Below are 16,847 nucleotides of genomic sequence, written 5' to 3' on the forward strand. Positions count from 1 at the left end.
GCTGTGAGAGGCGGTGATATGTAAGGTTGAAGTAGAGAAAACATCTGGTTGTAGCCTTAAATTTTATCCTAGAGTAGGCACCTTGTAGTTAAAAGTAAGAACTCAATAAGAAACTTAATGCAGTAGCAAAAGTCAAAAGTACTTGTCAGTGATATCCTTTCTTTGTTCAAAGTTTTGGCCATTATGACTGACTTCCATCAGTCATTCGTGTCATGAATCACAATTGTAGTTTTTAACCTGGTTTTACCTCAGATCTCTAAATTGTAGATGAGCGCACAGGATTATTTTTTATTACTTTTTCGTAATCTTTCCAGTATCGTCTCTATTTATTCGTCTCTTTTCAGCTCAACAGTTGCTCACCCTTCCGAACTACCTCCCTCACCCCACCAATGGGAGTGACAGTTTTCTCAACTTAGTTTACATTGGACTGCAACCTTCCCTCGCCCATTCGTAGCATTGGGCAGGATAGTCTTTACAAAAGGCAATGTGTGGAGACGCGGTCAGTGAGTGTGAATTCCAAGACTTGTGTAGCCGTGATCGTGTGGGCACCCTTGGGGAAGTTGAAAAAAGACAACGCCTCCCCTTCGAAGCCATATTGTAATATTAACATTTCCTTTTGATCTATGCCTTTTGTGTAGAGTTAGTCTGCAATTTTGGAAGACCTTGTGTGGTAGTGAAGTTATACAAAGCTTAACGAGAACACTGTGAAGCAATGTTTTTTTTTGTGCTTTTTTTTTTAGTCGTGCTGAGATGGCAGGACTTTGAAACAGCATGCGTAACACATCAGTGCCTCCAAAAAAAAAGTTAGTAATCAGTGTTTAGTATGTGATTTCAGGAATCAACAAGAATATATGTTGTGTGTATTGTTTCCTCATATTCTCTTAACTATTTGTAGCGTGTAGTACTAAGTAACCACATGTACACGAAAGGTCCAAGAAATTTGTTTTTCGCAGCTACTAAAAGATAATGTTTCTCCTCATTTTTCGTTCCATATCTTCCGCATCCTTATTACTTTCTCGAAAGTTTTGGCAGGTTAGAATGTTAAAAGAAATAAAAACAGTGCCAATCAAGGAGTGAAGATATTTTGGCGAATACTGAAGGTGTGCCAAGAATTTATGTTCAACTCATATTGAGTTTCTGAGATACGAACGTGTGAAGACCGTCACAAGAGGTTCAGAACTGCTCTTTTCCATTAAAATGAACTGTGCCCTGTGGAAAAATTAATGCAACGTAAACTGAAGTACTTTTTAAGAAAGAAATCCTGGTTCTGTGACTGATTAGTGGTCTGTGATCCTAAAACTGAAGAAGATAAGAACCTGGAAAACCTGTAGTTTTCCCGAAGCTGACAGTGGTGTGTTAGCTTGTGTATAGTTTAAAAGAAAAGCTGATTGTCTGTAATGTTGCTCAGAAGAAGAAAATGTTGCATCTATTTTTTTTATGCAGCATGTTACTAAACCACGAATGAGCAGCATTTATCAATATTGTAAATACGCATTCACTTTTTTTTTTCAACAACGTATGTCCCATTGAGAAGGATGTAACAGGGCCTATTTTTTTCTTTCAAATTTTAGAATTCAATTTGTTATCTTTTGATAAACTAGGTTGTGTTGGCAACTCCCCCTCCTCTCGTGGTTTGGGTTTAAATTTCCAAATTTATGTTTTGATTTTGATTAAAAAAACTGGGAAGTATGCATTTTTTTATTGTAAAAGTTGATTATTTAAAAAATAAGCAGGATGTGTAGTATTAATTTCCTTAAGCAATGAAAAAAAATATTATGCTGAAATGGAGTTAGCTGTACTCATTGTGATAATTTTCAGCAAGTAATTATTAGTTATGAATGCATTGTGCACTTACAGTGTAGGTACTGTGTGTATTATTGAATTGTATACATTAGGCCATGCTTAAAAAAAGAAGCGTGCACGATTTCGAAACATGCGAGTGCTGTCGTAAATTGTGTTATGTTCCTTCACAGAGTCCTCTAGTGGTAGAAACGCTTGTGAAGGGTCACATTTGCTCATGTTGATTGTGATCTCACCGTAGAAGCAAGTAGCTGCTCAATATGGTCTATTGTGTTTGGCTGGCAAGAAAGGGAAAATGGTATTTTTTTGTTAATTCTTTCTTCTGCTAAGTTAGTTAAGTCAAGTGTTTTCTCATGCATATTTTTTTTTGTACATATGGTCATTTTTTCTCTAAATAAATAGAAAGTAGTGAATAGGTTGATTTAGTAAAACACCTTTAATTTGCACTAATAGTGAATATGTAATGCAGCTTTGTTACTCCCCTTTCTCAATGGGAACTGTGCACAATAGATTTTTCAAGGACTTCCAACGATCTCATCTTTACCAACGTAGTCATCTGTGTTTGAAATGCAGGTTTTTTTTAATATTAATGTGAATATTTCATAGAATAACAGTTTCAGTGGTAATTGATTTTTTTTTAATATTCTGGTCATAAAATGAAATGGGCATTGTTGTGAATGTTTTTTTAAACAATGTGTCGTACATTGGCCTTCACATAAATAGGTCAGACTTTTTCCATGTATATATTAGTGTGCACAAAAGGAAAAAGAATGTGTCACATTTTTTCCATGTTGGATAGTTTTTTTTAAAAAAAATATATGTGAAACCCATCATAGCAGTTAAAAATTATTGGAATGGTTTTACTATCATTTCAGTTTTTTTTAACCTTAAGATAATTTTATGAACAATTTAGACATTGAAGTGTTGGCTTATCTTTTTTTAATTTAATTTTGTAATGTTTCAGTGTTGTGTTCATTTTGTTTCAATGGAATATCACTCAAAGAAGATTTTATATATAAGGATATGATATAATCTTGTGGCTAAATTTCATAGAAAGTTGTTTATTATTGTTATTTGGCTGTTAAAAATGTGAGAACGTGTGCAAAAGTGAATATGAAATTTAAAAAAATGTTGGTTGCACATGATTTACCATATTCTGTGATTTTTTTATGAAGTACCATCCTTTCATTTCAAATATTATATTTCCTTCAAGAAAATTCTTGGCCAAAGCGGTTTTTAAGTTTCCAGGAAGTTGGAATAGAAACAGTAGAACGGTGAAATATGTACAGATCGGATTTCTTTCAATTCAATTTCAATGGCCAAATGCACAAATAAGATTTTCTCATTTATCATGCAGGATATTGTCATGTTCTTATGTATAAGCTTTGAGGTTCTACCATTAAGCAACCATTACTGAATTGTGAACTTGGTAGACTGAATACTTGAATCGATAACAAATTATTTGGCTTCATAATGTAACAAATGCTAATTATTATAGCTGAATCACACTGTATAAAATTATGTAGCTTCTGTTTATTCGTTTGGATTCATATCAAAATCCATGTTGCTTTAGTGTTCAAATATCAATGAATATATTGAGCATCTCTTAAGCCATACTTACTACTGTACATCCCTACTAAACGTGACTCTCCAATTTATTCAAAATTTATTTCGTAAGACTATGAAAACAAACTTGCTGTGATGGGTCCAATACAGGTTCTTGTAAATATGTAACCACAATTTACTACAGAGGCCTTATAGATTTGCATGGATCAGAAATAGATACCGGTATATCATTCGTTGTTAATGTCCACTACAAATGTCTTTTTACACTGGTGATTATACATGTCCTCGTATGATGGGCGCAAGTGATTTTTCCCTCTTTGCATGTGATCCAAGAAAACACGTGCTCATCCCTATGTATATATAAATAAGATACACATTGAACTATGTTTAATATCCTAATAGTAGCTGTAATTTTTTTTTAATAATTCTCCTGGGCATTGTAGTAGTAATGCAATTTCACCTCTAATAAATTGTAAATTAGTAACTTTTTACATGTTGCCAAAGTGTCAGGAATATATATATATTTTTTCCACTGTAGAATTGGGTGACTTAAGGGAGTACATTTTCTCTCTTTATGTATGTTTTAATTTATCTCTAACTGTAATGTAGGATGTAGTTCTAATTTTTTTTCACCCATCACTGCCAAATAATCTGGTCGCTGGTTCAGTATATTTCTTGGAGAATTATGGAGGTCTGTGTAAATGCATCATTCCATGCTAGATGTATTTTGTGTGGTAATAACTGTACTGAAGAAAAAAAATGTGATTTTAATAATATTTTTCAATATTTACACAATTGTAGAATTGCACTTGATAAAAGAACTGTGTTGTTATAATAATAAGTTTTTCTTCTTAACAAACTGAAATATAAGACAAAAATACATTCGATTTTTCAAAAGAGCGGAATTATGTGGATTTTTTTTTCTCTTGGATGAACTGGATGTTTAATATTAACACTGGTTGTAATTTACCAAAATTTCTGGTCATTGTTTGGTTTGGTATTTTAATAACTTTTTTATATACAAGTAAGTTATGATCTGGTGACTGTCATCCGTTGATTTCACTTCAGTGTTTCCCATCATTTTATGAATGATTTTTTAATAGTTTTAGTTGTATATTGTAGAGAACAAAGTTCCAAGAGAAATTTTATTTCTCTGTTTTTCTCCTTTGTTTAATGTAGTGACCCATGACTGTTTTACACTAGCCAAGTGAAATATGTAACCTAACAGATGAATCTTATTTTATGTTCCTATGATTATTATTATAGTCCCTCTTTCCTTTATAATTTCTGTTGTACATCTTTTTTTTATTAATTTGTTGCTAATGATATTGGCATGCAGTGGCTTTTGCAAGCAGAATGAAACCGGTGCAGAGCTACATAAGAGTTGATAGTGAGATGGGCCTGCAGAAAAATTATACTGTGTGTATATGTTTAACATTAATGTCCTGTGAGGCACATGCTTAGTTTGCCTCCAAAACTACAACATGTTCATGAAATAAAGTTTACAGCTGTCTTTCATGGAAATAATTTTTTGTTAGTTGCATTTGTGAATGCATAGAACGAAATTGTAATAATGTAACAGATCTAGTTATAATGAATTGGCACTTTTAGACAATAAATGATCTCGTTTACAGACTAATTGTTGTAGATTGAAATATAACTTGGGTTGTATCTAAAGATCCCATTTCGTGGGTATGCAGGGAGAGGCAATCTTTTCAGTTCAGTTCACTATTAATTTTCCTGCACAGTTTTTTTTAAAATTAAAATCAATCATCACCTTGTCTGGTACCATCATTAAGTACATTCCTGATAAAGTTAGCAGACGTGTGGCGGAATCAGTCGCAATAAAAAAAATGTATAGAAAAATTAATAGTGATCCGAATAACTTGGATGAAAGGTCACTTAAAATTGGGGTTGAGTGTTATGTTGTTACAGAAAACCATAGCTGTGGTGCTGAATTTACAGAAACGAAACAACAATCACCTATGCATTTTGTTTGATGTCCATGTTGTTTTTGACTTGGGTAACAGTGCCAAATTTTATGAGTGATCAGGTAAACTTCTCAGGAATGCACAGTAGGCCTGTCTCACTTGTACAATACTTTCTGAAACATGTAAAGCCAAACTTTTCAGTGCTGTGTGTAGTAGTTTATTCTACTTACGAAACTGCTTATTCCAGACTAAATCCATCGAAACAAGTAAGTTGTGTTCAGTAAAGTATGCTTACCACAGATGTTAAATAAAGATTAAGGTTGGCATTAGCACACAAGTTAACATTTAAGTACCATAACTGATTGTTACGAGAGGAGACACTCTACGATTGTCAGAAAATGAACCAAGGGAAAATAAATTGTGAAGTTTTCATGGTATTTTTAGGTACATAACACTCAAGAGGTGGTGCATGAGTGGATTGGACCAAATTCCTTAGGGCATGCTAGAGCACCTTCCTCATTTTGTGACACGTGTGCTATTCTTGGAACCGCGGGTACAAGAATTTCCTGCCACTCTTTTCTTCTCGTGTCAGTTCCAGCCTTCGCACTGAAGTGCCATTTTGTTTTCATGCTGACTGTCTCCAAAGTTGTCGCATGCCTGTTGGAATACAAAAAATTTAAGTGTCATATTTGAAGAATATAGAATCAGATGTGATTTTCCCACGAAACTTTTCTGTGTTCCCTGGTCTCCGTGCTATATAAAAAAAATCATGACACTTCAGCACATGTCTTTTCATTCAGTTCAATGCATTCTACGTCTAAAGAGTAATGTACATCATATTTTTTTGTTTTGTAAGACCTTTGAGATTGTCAGTTACCTGGTACTTCAGGAATGGCAGGACTCCAAAATGCACAGGTGCCACCTCCACATATGTCAGCTCCCAAGTTAATGTGTAATTTTATCTGCATTTCCATAAATAATTTTTGGTTTGTACACATTTAAGTAATACATTGAAACCTCGATTTTACATTTTTCAGGGGAGGAAGCTGAAAAAACTTAAAATGTGGGAAAATGTAAAATCGACGAAAGTTTTATAACATTTTGTTATGTTGGGGCCATCAAGATTCAATGTGTAATGCAGCATAATGTATAATCGGGGTTTCACTGTACATGTTCACTCATCAAGAACTATGCCATGTGTAACTGAGTGTAATGTAAAGTCAAATAATTTTACCAGATGCTGAAATGCATGTCGGGCTTCAAATTGACTTCTAACTCTTTTACATAAGGATAGTCTCTCATTTTCTGGCAATGGTGCATTTTGTGACAAGAAGTTGTGGTACTGAGATTTAAGTTGTGCTAATGTCGAACTCCATGATCTTTATCTGTTACCAATCAATGTGTACTCTCCCAGTTCCATTATCTGTGGTAAGCACATTTTCCTGTTAAGATGTCGGAGTAGAAACTCCCTTACGATGTCTACTTTAAACAACAAAAGTGCATATTGAGATGTTAATTTTTTTTAAAGTCCAAGCATGCCAATTGTAAAGGACATGATTTCAGCATTGAGCACTACTAGAGCTTGAAGTTAACCTCAGCAATTGCAAAACATTTTCACTGTATGAGTATTAAGATGTGGAGTTCAGTTTACAATGCAAGACAATAACCAAATAATATTATCATGTGATGGGATAAGAATGTCTACATTAAAAAAAAATCATCCTTCATTTCAATTTGAGTACAATTGTCGGTATTGTATTTTACGTAAGCCAGATCGTGTTCAGTTATCAATTATGGCTGTCCATTTCTAGTGTCAGCAAATGTGATAATCCACAGGAAGTCATCTATGCAAATTCTTCACACCATATTTAAGAGTCTTAAAACTCTGAATAGACTGAGAGAAATTCTCAAACATTTTGGTCTGTGGATTTGTTTTATTAATAGTGGCAGCTGCTACATATGGTAAGGAAATTTGTTATCATTATCGGTTTTGTTTCACATTTTTGTACCTTTGAGAGGCACCTTTAGTTCATGATGTAAGATGTTCTATAGTGGAACCACAAACAAAGAAACCTGTGCAGACCCGCGATGGCCCGAGCGAATCGAAAGGAGAAAGCTGCACGGTGACTTTTCGTCCAAGTTGTCTTTTTTCCCTTGTGGTCACCCTATACAGATTTGCATAAAAAAAGGTTTTACCATACAATAGGAACATTTAACAGTTTACGCAAATATCACAGGTACAAGTTTAGAATGACGCAACAAAGTAGAATTCATCTTGGCAAAAAAAAAATCCAGTTCTTGAATCGCAAGATAATGGAAAGTTACGAGGTACCAGTACAATTCGGTAATTCAATATCCTAACGCAGGGATTAAAAAAAGTAACACAATACTAATGCAGGTGCCGAAAGAAGTAGTGCACTTATCTGATTACGTGATGCCTCTGCAAGACAAAGTAGTAATTTAGAAACAAAAAAATGGAAGTTGCTGGACCATAATGCAATGCTGAAAAACTCCCAAGGCCTAGTAGTATGTTGAATATGTGGTAACTCCCAACAGGCTGAATGAAAAAGATTTTTTCTTTCTTTAAATATATGGACATTTTTTAAGAACTTGCAATACATTCCTTGCTATTATGTGCATCATCACAACCTTAGTGAGGAGTTACTAGTATTCTGTGCCTGTTGTGTGAATTATCGGCTTGTGTTACATGTGTCTGATATCAAAATTTACTAATATGTTCTCTCGTTCAATACTCTCTCATAGCCATGGTGAAGTGAACCTTCAGAGTGGTTGTTACCAAAACAGAAAATTCTCCCTTCAAGTACTCGAAATAAGACAGACACCTACTTTGTGGTCTTCCCCCTACTCCCTCCAACATCCTTTCTGATTAAAAATTCTGGATAAATTTCTTTACAACAAAAGATATGTTCTCAAGCATTGCATTAGCCATGAGCTGATTTCAGAAGCATACACTGTTGCCAGGTTTTCTTGAGAATGACATAGCATAAGTTGTGCTTCCTCAGTACAGATTGTGAAGTCCTTTTGTGAATTTTTGACATATTTTGTAACATTTCTAACAAGCATCCTGTTTACTGTGGGTACTTCTAACCCCTGTAGTGAATTTCAGTTTGAAAAATGTTCTGCATATTTCAATTCTGTGCCAAAATTTGGAAATACTGTTGAGAAGTAGCGGTCAAAAGGAAATTAACTTCCCTAAATTCTGTCTGCTTTTACAGCTTAATTTCTACCGCACGTTCCAGTCATTTTAAATTAATAATTTTGAATGTTGTTTAGTTTTAAGTGCCTGTGTATTATTGAATCGGTTGATATACATATTACTGCAGGTCATATGAATTATATAAATTAGTTTTGGGGAATGAATTGTTTTGTATGCAATAAGTCGGGCAGCCACACATGCAGAATTTCTGGGAAAGGGAAGAATGGATGAACAAGAATCATTTTACCACACTTACAAATTCCTCTGTGTAACCTCTGGTAACCTTAAATTTATGGTTGGTGCTAAAGTGGTGAAATTTCAAATTCAGAATTTGAATTTAGTTTTGAAGCTATAGTTTTGTATGTTTTTTCTTTCCTTAAAGAACTATGTAAATTGAAAGATGAACAGTAAGAAGAAATAAGATAAAGTAATTTACTGCAAATCTAGGTTCTTAAAGGTTCGCATAACCATTTTTTTTATAGATGGAAAATAATATATGGTAATTTCAAGTGCTTTTTATTTTATTTTTCATGAGACAAAATAAAATTAATACTACTTCAAATTACGTAGATTATTTTCCATCTAATTTACTGCAATTCTTATCAGTGCTTGAGGTGGGAATTCAGAGCTTGGGGATACTTGGTAGATTGATTGATTGATTTGGTGTTTTAAGTCCACTTTATCCACAGTAAGGTTAATGGGGACTGGACCTACAATTTAATGTGGGATCCGAACCATGTGCCTTCACCGAGTATCGAACCCGGGACCCCTTATTTACAAGGCGACGACGCTACCACTGGCCATCGGGGAGGCCTGGATGCTTGGTAGAATTTGGGGATAGATGGTTGAATACTTGTATGGATCAACATGGAGACATGTGGTGGGGTGATGCTTATGAAAATTATGCTAACTCGAGAGAGATGTGCAAATTTTCATGTGCTGAGAGAGTGACATCCCCCTTATTTCAACCGCAAAATTGTGGAAAAGACAACAGAACATGTGTATAAAGCTACACTTTAACATTTGTGAGCAGATCTCCACTGTCCTTTTTCCTGCACAATACTCTGGGGGTTGGTACCACTTCATGGCTATGTTTCAGGTGTTCTTATTCGATATATATGTTATACTATCTTTATTTCCCTCTCACTATCTCAAATTAAAAATATTGTAAATAGTTGTAAGTAAGTAATGACAGTTGATCAGTATGCATGTATGGTGAGGGTTTTTGTAGTGCAGTGCAACAATGAAGGCCTACCTGGTGAAAAGTCATACTGTATTCTATTTATTTTAGGTGTCCGGATGGGCCTTCATTGTTGCAATTTTTTTCCTACTGGTTTATTATATGGCAGTGTATGATATTCATTTTGAGCATGTGTTTGTTGCTGTATCAAACGAGTACGTATATGAAAATATCAATAACCACATTCCTGCTGTGGTGGTATATGTTCTAAAGGTAGTAAACAAGAAAAAAGACGTGGATTATTGAAATACACCAATGCAGGAGAGAGGAAGTTGATGGAGAACCATCACTCAATACAAGAACCACTTCGAATCCTAAAATATTGGGACGAAACAATCAAAATTTACGAAAAATATGTTTTGGAAATATTTTCTGTCATTACCATTCTTGTTCACTAAAAAATGACACATCAGCATTATAATTATCAAGAAATCTTTTGATGTCTGTCTGAAATCTAGGAGATAGCATGTCAAGTTTTCTTGCTGACAATGTTCACTGAAAAAAAATATTTTTGCTCCTTTAATTTTTTTAAACTAAAGACACCATTCTTGTTTTTAACATTCTAGTTATCTGTTCTGGAAATTTAGTATTGGAATATGCAACAATAAAAAAATCTGACTTCTAGAAGTTTTAGTTATTTGTACAGAAATGCCACTGCCCTGTCATTCACTTTTAATGTAAATTGTTTTATGCGTTCTTAGTTTGTTCTATATTGAAAGAAAATATAACAAATTTTAACTTGTGCTACATTGTAATACTTTTTATCGCAGTGAAACTTTTTTATCAAGGCATTTCTTCTGTATGTGCAATCTATGTAAGTTTTTTTAAAATTTATTGCAACAATTGTAGGGAATTCTTGTAGTATGGAGTTGATATTTTTTCTGGAGATATTTTTTTTTGTCATAAAAGATGGAATTAAAAACTAGATTAAGAAATTTGAACTGTTTCCATGCAGCCTATATATACCTTAAGAAAATGAAGCTCAAATAGTGAATGTCGTAAACATATTCGATGGTTCTCTGTCAACTTTATTTCTACTGTAATATAACAGTTGACTGATGGTGATACCTTTACACAGTGCAAGAAGTATGCAAAATATTTAGTGATGTAATAACTTTGTCTTTGGTTATACCAGCACTGATTTTTTCCCCATGTAATTTATTACTATACAAGTGAAATCCGTAGAAAATGAAATTTTACACCAAGTATGTGCAGTTGTGAAAGAGATATTGATTTGTATGTGAAATGTCTAATAAATTGCAAAATTTCCATGTATTTTAATGTTTCATTTTTATAACCCTACAAATTGTATATACCATGGGCGTTGGGAGGGAAGGTCGAACTGGTCTATCGGTTAATAGGCCCTGGAAACTGACTTTGTTGGTTTCAAGTTACAAAAAATCGGAAAGCTTATTTTTATAGTTAATCCACTTTCGGTTGCTGGTGAGCACGGTGTTCATTCCTTGCTTTTCATGCATGTTTCTTTGCATTTTATTTGTTATAATTTAATTTTTGTGCTTCAAATGACCTGTTCATTATATCCCTTATTTTTATTACATTTTTGGTTCAAAATGTTTGTTTTCAAACAGCATAATATATTGCCATAGCGAACAACTCTCAGTGCTAACGAAAAGCACATGTTCCTCAAAGCTGGCTCAAAGAACTCTGGTGTAGTTCCCATCTGTGCTTCACAAATCTAATATAATATGAAATCACTTGGATACTTTTCATATTTTCTATTAACGTGATAAAAAAAAAAGTATGAAAAATCACTAGAAACAGCGTAGACTTATTGACTAAATAATGTGCACATCGAAATAAAAAATGTAACATGATTGATTATGAAATTTAAATAATAATAATAATGAAAGTTTGTTATTCTTGAGTTTGATAATCACTCATCTGGCAGATTGAGTAGGAAAGACACAATAATAATAATTTAGAATAAAATGGATTTACTTTTATTAATTTACAAAGGTTATTATCGTACAATAATTACACAAGTATCATTGATATTATTTCTACTCAACAGCTTGACCCCTCTACTGCAAATACAGTACAGCAGCTGAAACATGTTCCAGTTGCAAAGTGCATCCAACTTGTTAAAAAATAACATGTTTAGTCTGGAAACAACTGCTTTATTAAGAGCGCACAGCCTGTTTTTTTGTGGTGGGGAACTGGTCCAAAAATGTGGAAAAAGATAAGATCCAAAATGCTGTTAAATGTTAGATTTTATTGAATTGTTGTTTACATGAATTAAATAAGTTCAGTGTCCTTAAATATTGGGTTCTTTGCCTCGGCGCCTGAGGTGACTGTACCCTGGCCTCCCTACCTCCCTTCACAGCTAGAGTTCCGTTCCTTACTAGCCCAGTTTGTTTGTTTGAAGTCCACTTTTATGTACAGATAGGCTAACCGGGACTGGACGTACAGTTTAAAGTGGGCTCCAAACCACTATGTACCTCCACGGAGAATTGAACCTTGGACCCTTTGGATGCAAGGCGATGACGTTACCACTACACCATCGGGGAGGCCTTTTTACTGGTCCAGTTTGATATAATTTCAAAATCTAATCTATGTCTAGTGCTACGTTTTAACCCCATGCTCTTACCAGCTCTAAAAAAAAATGTAGAGAGAGGGAGAGATTTGCAACATGCATAGAGGCAGACATTATTCTTTGTTTTTCGTGTTTTTTGATATTATTATTAGTAAAGTACATTTGAAATAGAAGGTAAGACAATTTGTTTATGTTTGTTGTTACAAGAGGGCCCCTTTTGCACCCCTTGTACACCAACCAGGCCTCCTTCAACTCTTCATGGTTAGTGAGGACTAACTGTACCCTTTTTTGATTGTTTTGCTGCCTGTAGTTTACACAGGACAAAAGTTCCAAAACTCCCCCTAAATAATACATTGCAAAATATCAAATTAATTTGGAAAAGAGTGTGCAAATCAAACCAAAATTTACTTTAAAAAATCACACACACATCATGGATGGGAGAAAGAATCAATTCCATTATATGTATCGGTCATAGAGAATATTGATTTATTGATAAAATTGCTAAAAATTTACTAATTACTAATTTGATATTTATTTATTATAAATAACATGTAATTTAGTGCAAATTCTATTTTATTTAAATTGATATATAATTCATGTAACATGGTTTTTCAAAGTAATTGCTTTATTTCTTTTTGTACGTACTATGTAAGACAAAATTTATTGTAGTCTTGCACTAGTGCATGCAGGATTTTTTTTGGATGGGCTGAAATTATAAAGGTGGATATTAACGTATATAATAAGTTTTTATCTGTGATATTACTTATCTTCGTTCTAGGGGGCAGGATACACAATAAAATATTTCGTAATTAACAATTACATTGGAAGTGGCCCAGACACCCACCCAGCATCCTATGACATGGGTACCTGGGAGAAACCCTGGGGGGTAAAGGCAGTCAGGGGCGTGATGCTGATCACATCACCCCCACTCACGACCGGATCAAGAAAGTGTGGGGCGTAACCCCCACACCCCCTATATGCCTTCATGGCATGGTGCTAAGCACAGGGGAGCACTTTACTTTTTTACAATTTCCCCACTTAGTGGTTTAGTGGTTGCAGGACCTTGTAATTGGTGGTAGTGCTTGCGTGCTCTGATGATCCCCTAGGCTATATTGGCGGTAGCATAGCTACTGGCAGGGTCTCCCATGCTGGGCAGGCTAGCCGGTAAAGAGCCAGACTAAGAAGCAACCTAACGGTCAACGGCTCCAAAGGTGGAAGAAGATGGACGGTCATCTCAACGGCTGAGGAGGAGGAGGAACCTAGAGGAGTAATACCTCTTTTTTTAAAAAAACAAAAAAAAGAAAAGAAAAAACCTTGGTCCATCTGGCTCCGGATGGTAGCACCTTGCAAGGGCTCCTTACCAGAGATACGGTGAAGACCTCAACGGCACATGTGGCAGAGAAGAAGACCTTCGGAAAGGCAGAGATGGCGGAAGAGGCAACCCTCTTGGGAGAAGAGGGAAACCACTGCCTTGTGAAGAAGGGAAACTTCAAAGGCTAAGGGAGTAAACCCTGAAAGAAAATCCTGGCCCCCCAGGTTGGGGGTTCGGGCACTGTGCCGACAACTCAGCCCTGAAAAATTTCAACAGTTACGAAACTATTATCAGAGCCTCGGAAGGATGGACATAAACTAAGACGACCAAGGCGAAATGATATGGACTTTGAAATGGGTACATGGAACATCAGAACACTTCTCAAACCAGGTGCCCTGAAAATAGTCACGGACCAACTGATCAAATATAACATACAGATAGCTGCTCTACATGAAATAAGATGGACAGATAATGATATATGGGAAACAAAGACACATGTTATATACAGTAGTGGCAAAAAGAAAGGAAAAAAGTATCAGGGGTGGCCTTCATAGTAGAGAGAAGAATGAAAGAGAACATAATTGATTTTAAACATATAGATGAGAGAATATGTAAAATAAGAATGAGAACTAAATTCTTTAATGTAACTATCATAAATGTCTATGTACCTGCAGAAGAAAAATAACAATTAATAAAAGATTACTTCTATGATAAACTACAAAAGACAATAGACATAGGTGTACCATCCAGCAATGGGAAGATGATAATGAGGGACCTGAACGCGCAAAGAGGAAATTTACAAAGAAACAATTGGAAAGCAAAGTTTACATGGAAATTCTAACAATAATGGTCAAAGACTCATTGACCTGGCAATTAGTAAAAATATGATAATAGCATCCACAATGTTCCCCAGAAAACAAATACATAAATATACATGGAGATCACCTGATGGAAGAACCAACAATCAAATAGACCATGTTGTGATAGATCGAAGGAGAGCAACAAGCCTTATAAATGTACGATCATACAGAGGGACCAATTGCGGAACAGATCATTACCTAGTCAAAGTAGTCTTCAGAGGACGAATAACAAAATCACAAAGAAACGAATCAGAAGTACGATATTAAGAAACTGACAGAAATGATACATAGTGAGAGGTTTAAGAAAGAATTAGTGCACAAACTAGAACAAGTAGGCACAACCAGCATGTAAATAATAGAAGAAGCAGACGTAGAAGAAATATGGAATAAGATAAAATCAAATATTGAAATATTGAGAATACAGCAATGATTGTATTAGGACCAATGCAGTATAACAAGGGGAAGGAATGGTTTGATGAAGAATGTAAAAGGGCCATCCAAGAAAGAGATACAGTATATCAGTCATATCTAGATAGACCAACAAGAGCAAAGAAACAGAAACTGGAAGACCTAGGAAAAAGAGTGTATACAACATATGTCGTAGGAAGAAAAGAAAGCATGTAACAGAGAAAATAAATAAAATCAATCAAGACTTTAAACAAAGAAATACATACATGGCATACAAGGAAATAAAGAATATAAGGGAAGGATTTAAACCAAGAACAAACATCTGCAAAGATAAAGAGGGAAAACTACTAGGGAATGAAAAGCAAATATTAAATAGATGGGGTGAATATTTTGAACAGTTACTGAACAACACGGAACCCCAAAATGAGGACCAAGAAATGAGACCAAGGTGGGAAGAAGAGTCAGAAGAACCAGAAGGGCCACCCACACTAGCAGAACTTCGAAAAGCTATTCGGAACCTATAAAATAACAAAGCACCAGGGAAAGACAAGATACCAGCAGAAATATAGAAATATGGAGGGAAGAAGTTAGAATCCGTACACTTACTCCTATACAAATCTGGCGCCTAGAACATATTCCAGATGACTGGAAAGAAAGTATAATTAGCCCCATATTCAAGAGAGGGGATAAACAAATGTGTGAAAATTATAGGGCAATATCGTTGCTGTGTGTAGCATACAGGATATCGACAAGCATACTTAGGGAAAGACTACAACCATATGCAGAAGAATCATTAGGAGAGTACCAAGCCGGCTTCAGAAAAGGCAGGTCTACACAAATACACACAGTCGGACAGATACTGGAGAAGTGTTGGGAAGGGAACAAATAACACAAGTATTTGTCAATTTTAAAGCAGCATATGACTCATTGATAGAACTAAAATTGGAAAAACATTGAGTACGTTCAAAGTCGACCCAAATAGTTGTGTATGCAGATGACATCCAATATCATAGGAAGATCAATTAAAGAAGTAGTGGAAACACTAGACGAGAAAGGGAAGGAAATTGGATTACAAATTAACACAAATAAAACAAAAATATTAGTCCAAACAAAGAAAAGCAAAGTCAAAGGAAAATCATATAAAAATTGGAGAGCATGAATTGGAAGTGGTATCAAGCTCTCCTTATCTAGGAGTATTCATTACAGATAAGAATGATGAGATGATAGAAGTAAGAAATAGATTGCAAAGAGCCAATAAAGGATACTTCTCATTACTACCATTGATTATATATCATGGAGTAAACCATAGAGCCAAAGTTACTTTGTATAAAACCCTAATTCGCAGGATAATTATATACGGGAGTGAAAAATGGACATTTAATCAAAGCGCAGCTGAAGTGGTGGACTTGTTTGATCGGAAAATACTGAGGAAACTATTTGGGTCAATAAAAGTGCAAGATATTCGGAGAATAAAAACCAATCAGGAATTACTTGAACTTTACAAAGATGTACCCATCTCAGATTATATAAGAGCTAGAAGATTAAAGTGGGCTGGATACGTAATCAGGATGGATGGCAGCCAAATCACCAAGAAGGTGATGCAAGGAAGTTTTGGAGGGAGAAGATCAGTGAGGAGACCCAGAAACAGATGGGAAGAAGCGGTTGGAGCAGATGCAGTACAACTGCTTAGAACTAGGAACTGGAAGAGAGCATCCTTGGATAGGACGGGATGGAAGAGAAAGATCGGGGAAGCCATGGACTGAATACGGAGTTCCATAGAAGAAGAAGAAGATTTAACAATTTTAACATTCGTTTTAAAAGTTATTCGAAGGCAAAAATGGTAATCGGTGTCGTTTTAAAGGGGGTTTGCATTTACCATTTTGGTTTTTCTCGAGTTCTTTACTGCTTTTAAAATGTTGTTTTTCTCAAAATTTCGGAAGGGCTGTAGCCCCATCAGCC

At 35.0% G+C, this 16,847-nt stretch overlaps 1 protein-coding gene across 2 annotated transcripts in view; it reads left to right on the forward strand.

Annotated features, from left to right (window-relative positions):
* Nucleotides 1-11,029, forward strand: part of nmo (serine/threonine-protein kinase nemo) — a 222,993-nt gene extending 211,964 nt beyond the window's left edge. For both annotated transcript variants that reach the window (XR_014441917.1, XM_083125632.1), the window contains exon 10: nucleotides 345-11,029. Coding sequence is in view for 1 of the 2 variants with exons in the window: in XM_083125632.1 (XP_082981758.1) it covers nucleotides 345-399 (55 nt within the window). In the remaining variant the exon portion in view is untranslated. The remainder of the gene's footprint in view (nucleotides 1-344) is intronic.
* The last annotated feature ends 5,818 nt before the right edge of the window (nucleotides 11,030-16,847 follow it).

The sequence above is a fragment of the Lepisma saccharinum genome, chromosome 7 (assembly GCF_977018435.1).
Source record: "Lepisma saccharinum chromosome 7, izLepSacc3.1, whole genome shotgun sequence".
NCBI lineage: Eukaryota > Metazoa > Arthropoda > Insecta > Zygentoma > Lepismatidae > Lepisma > Lepisma saccharinum.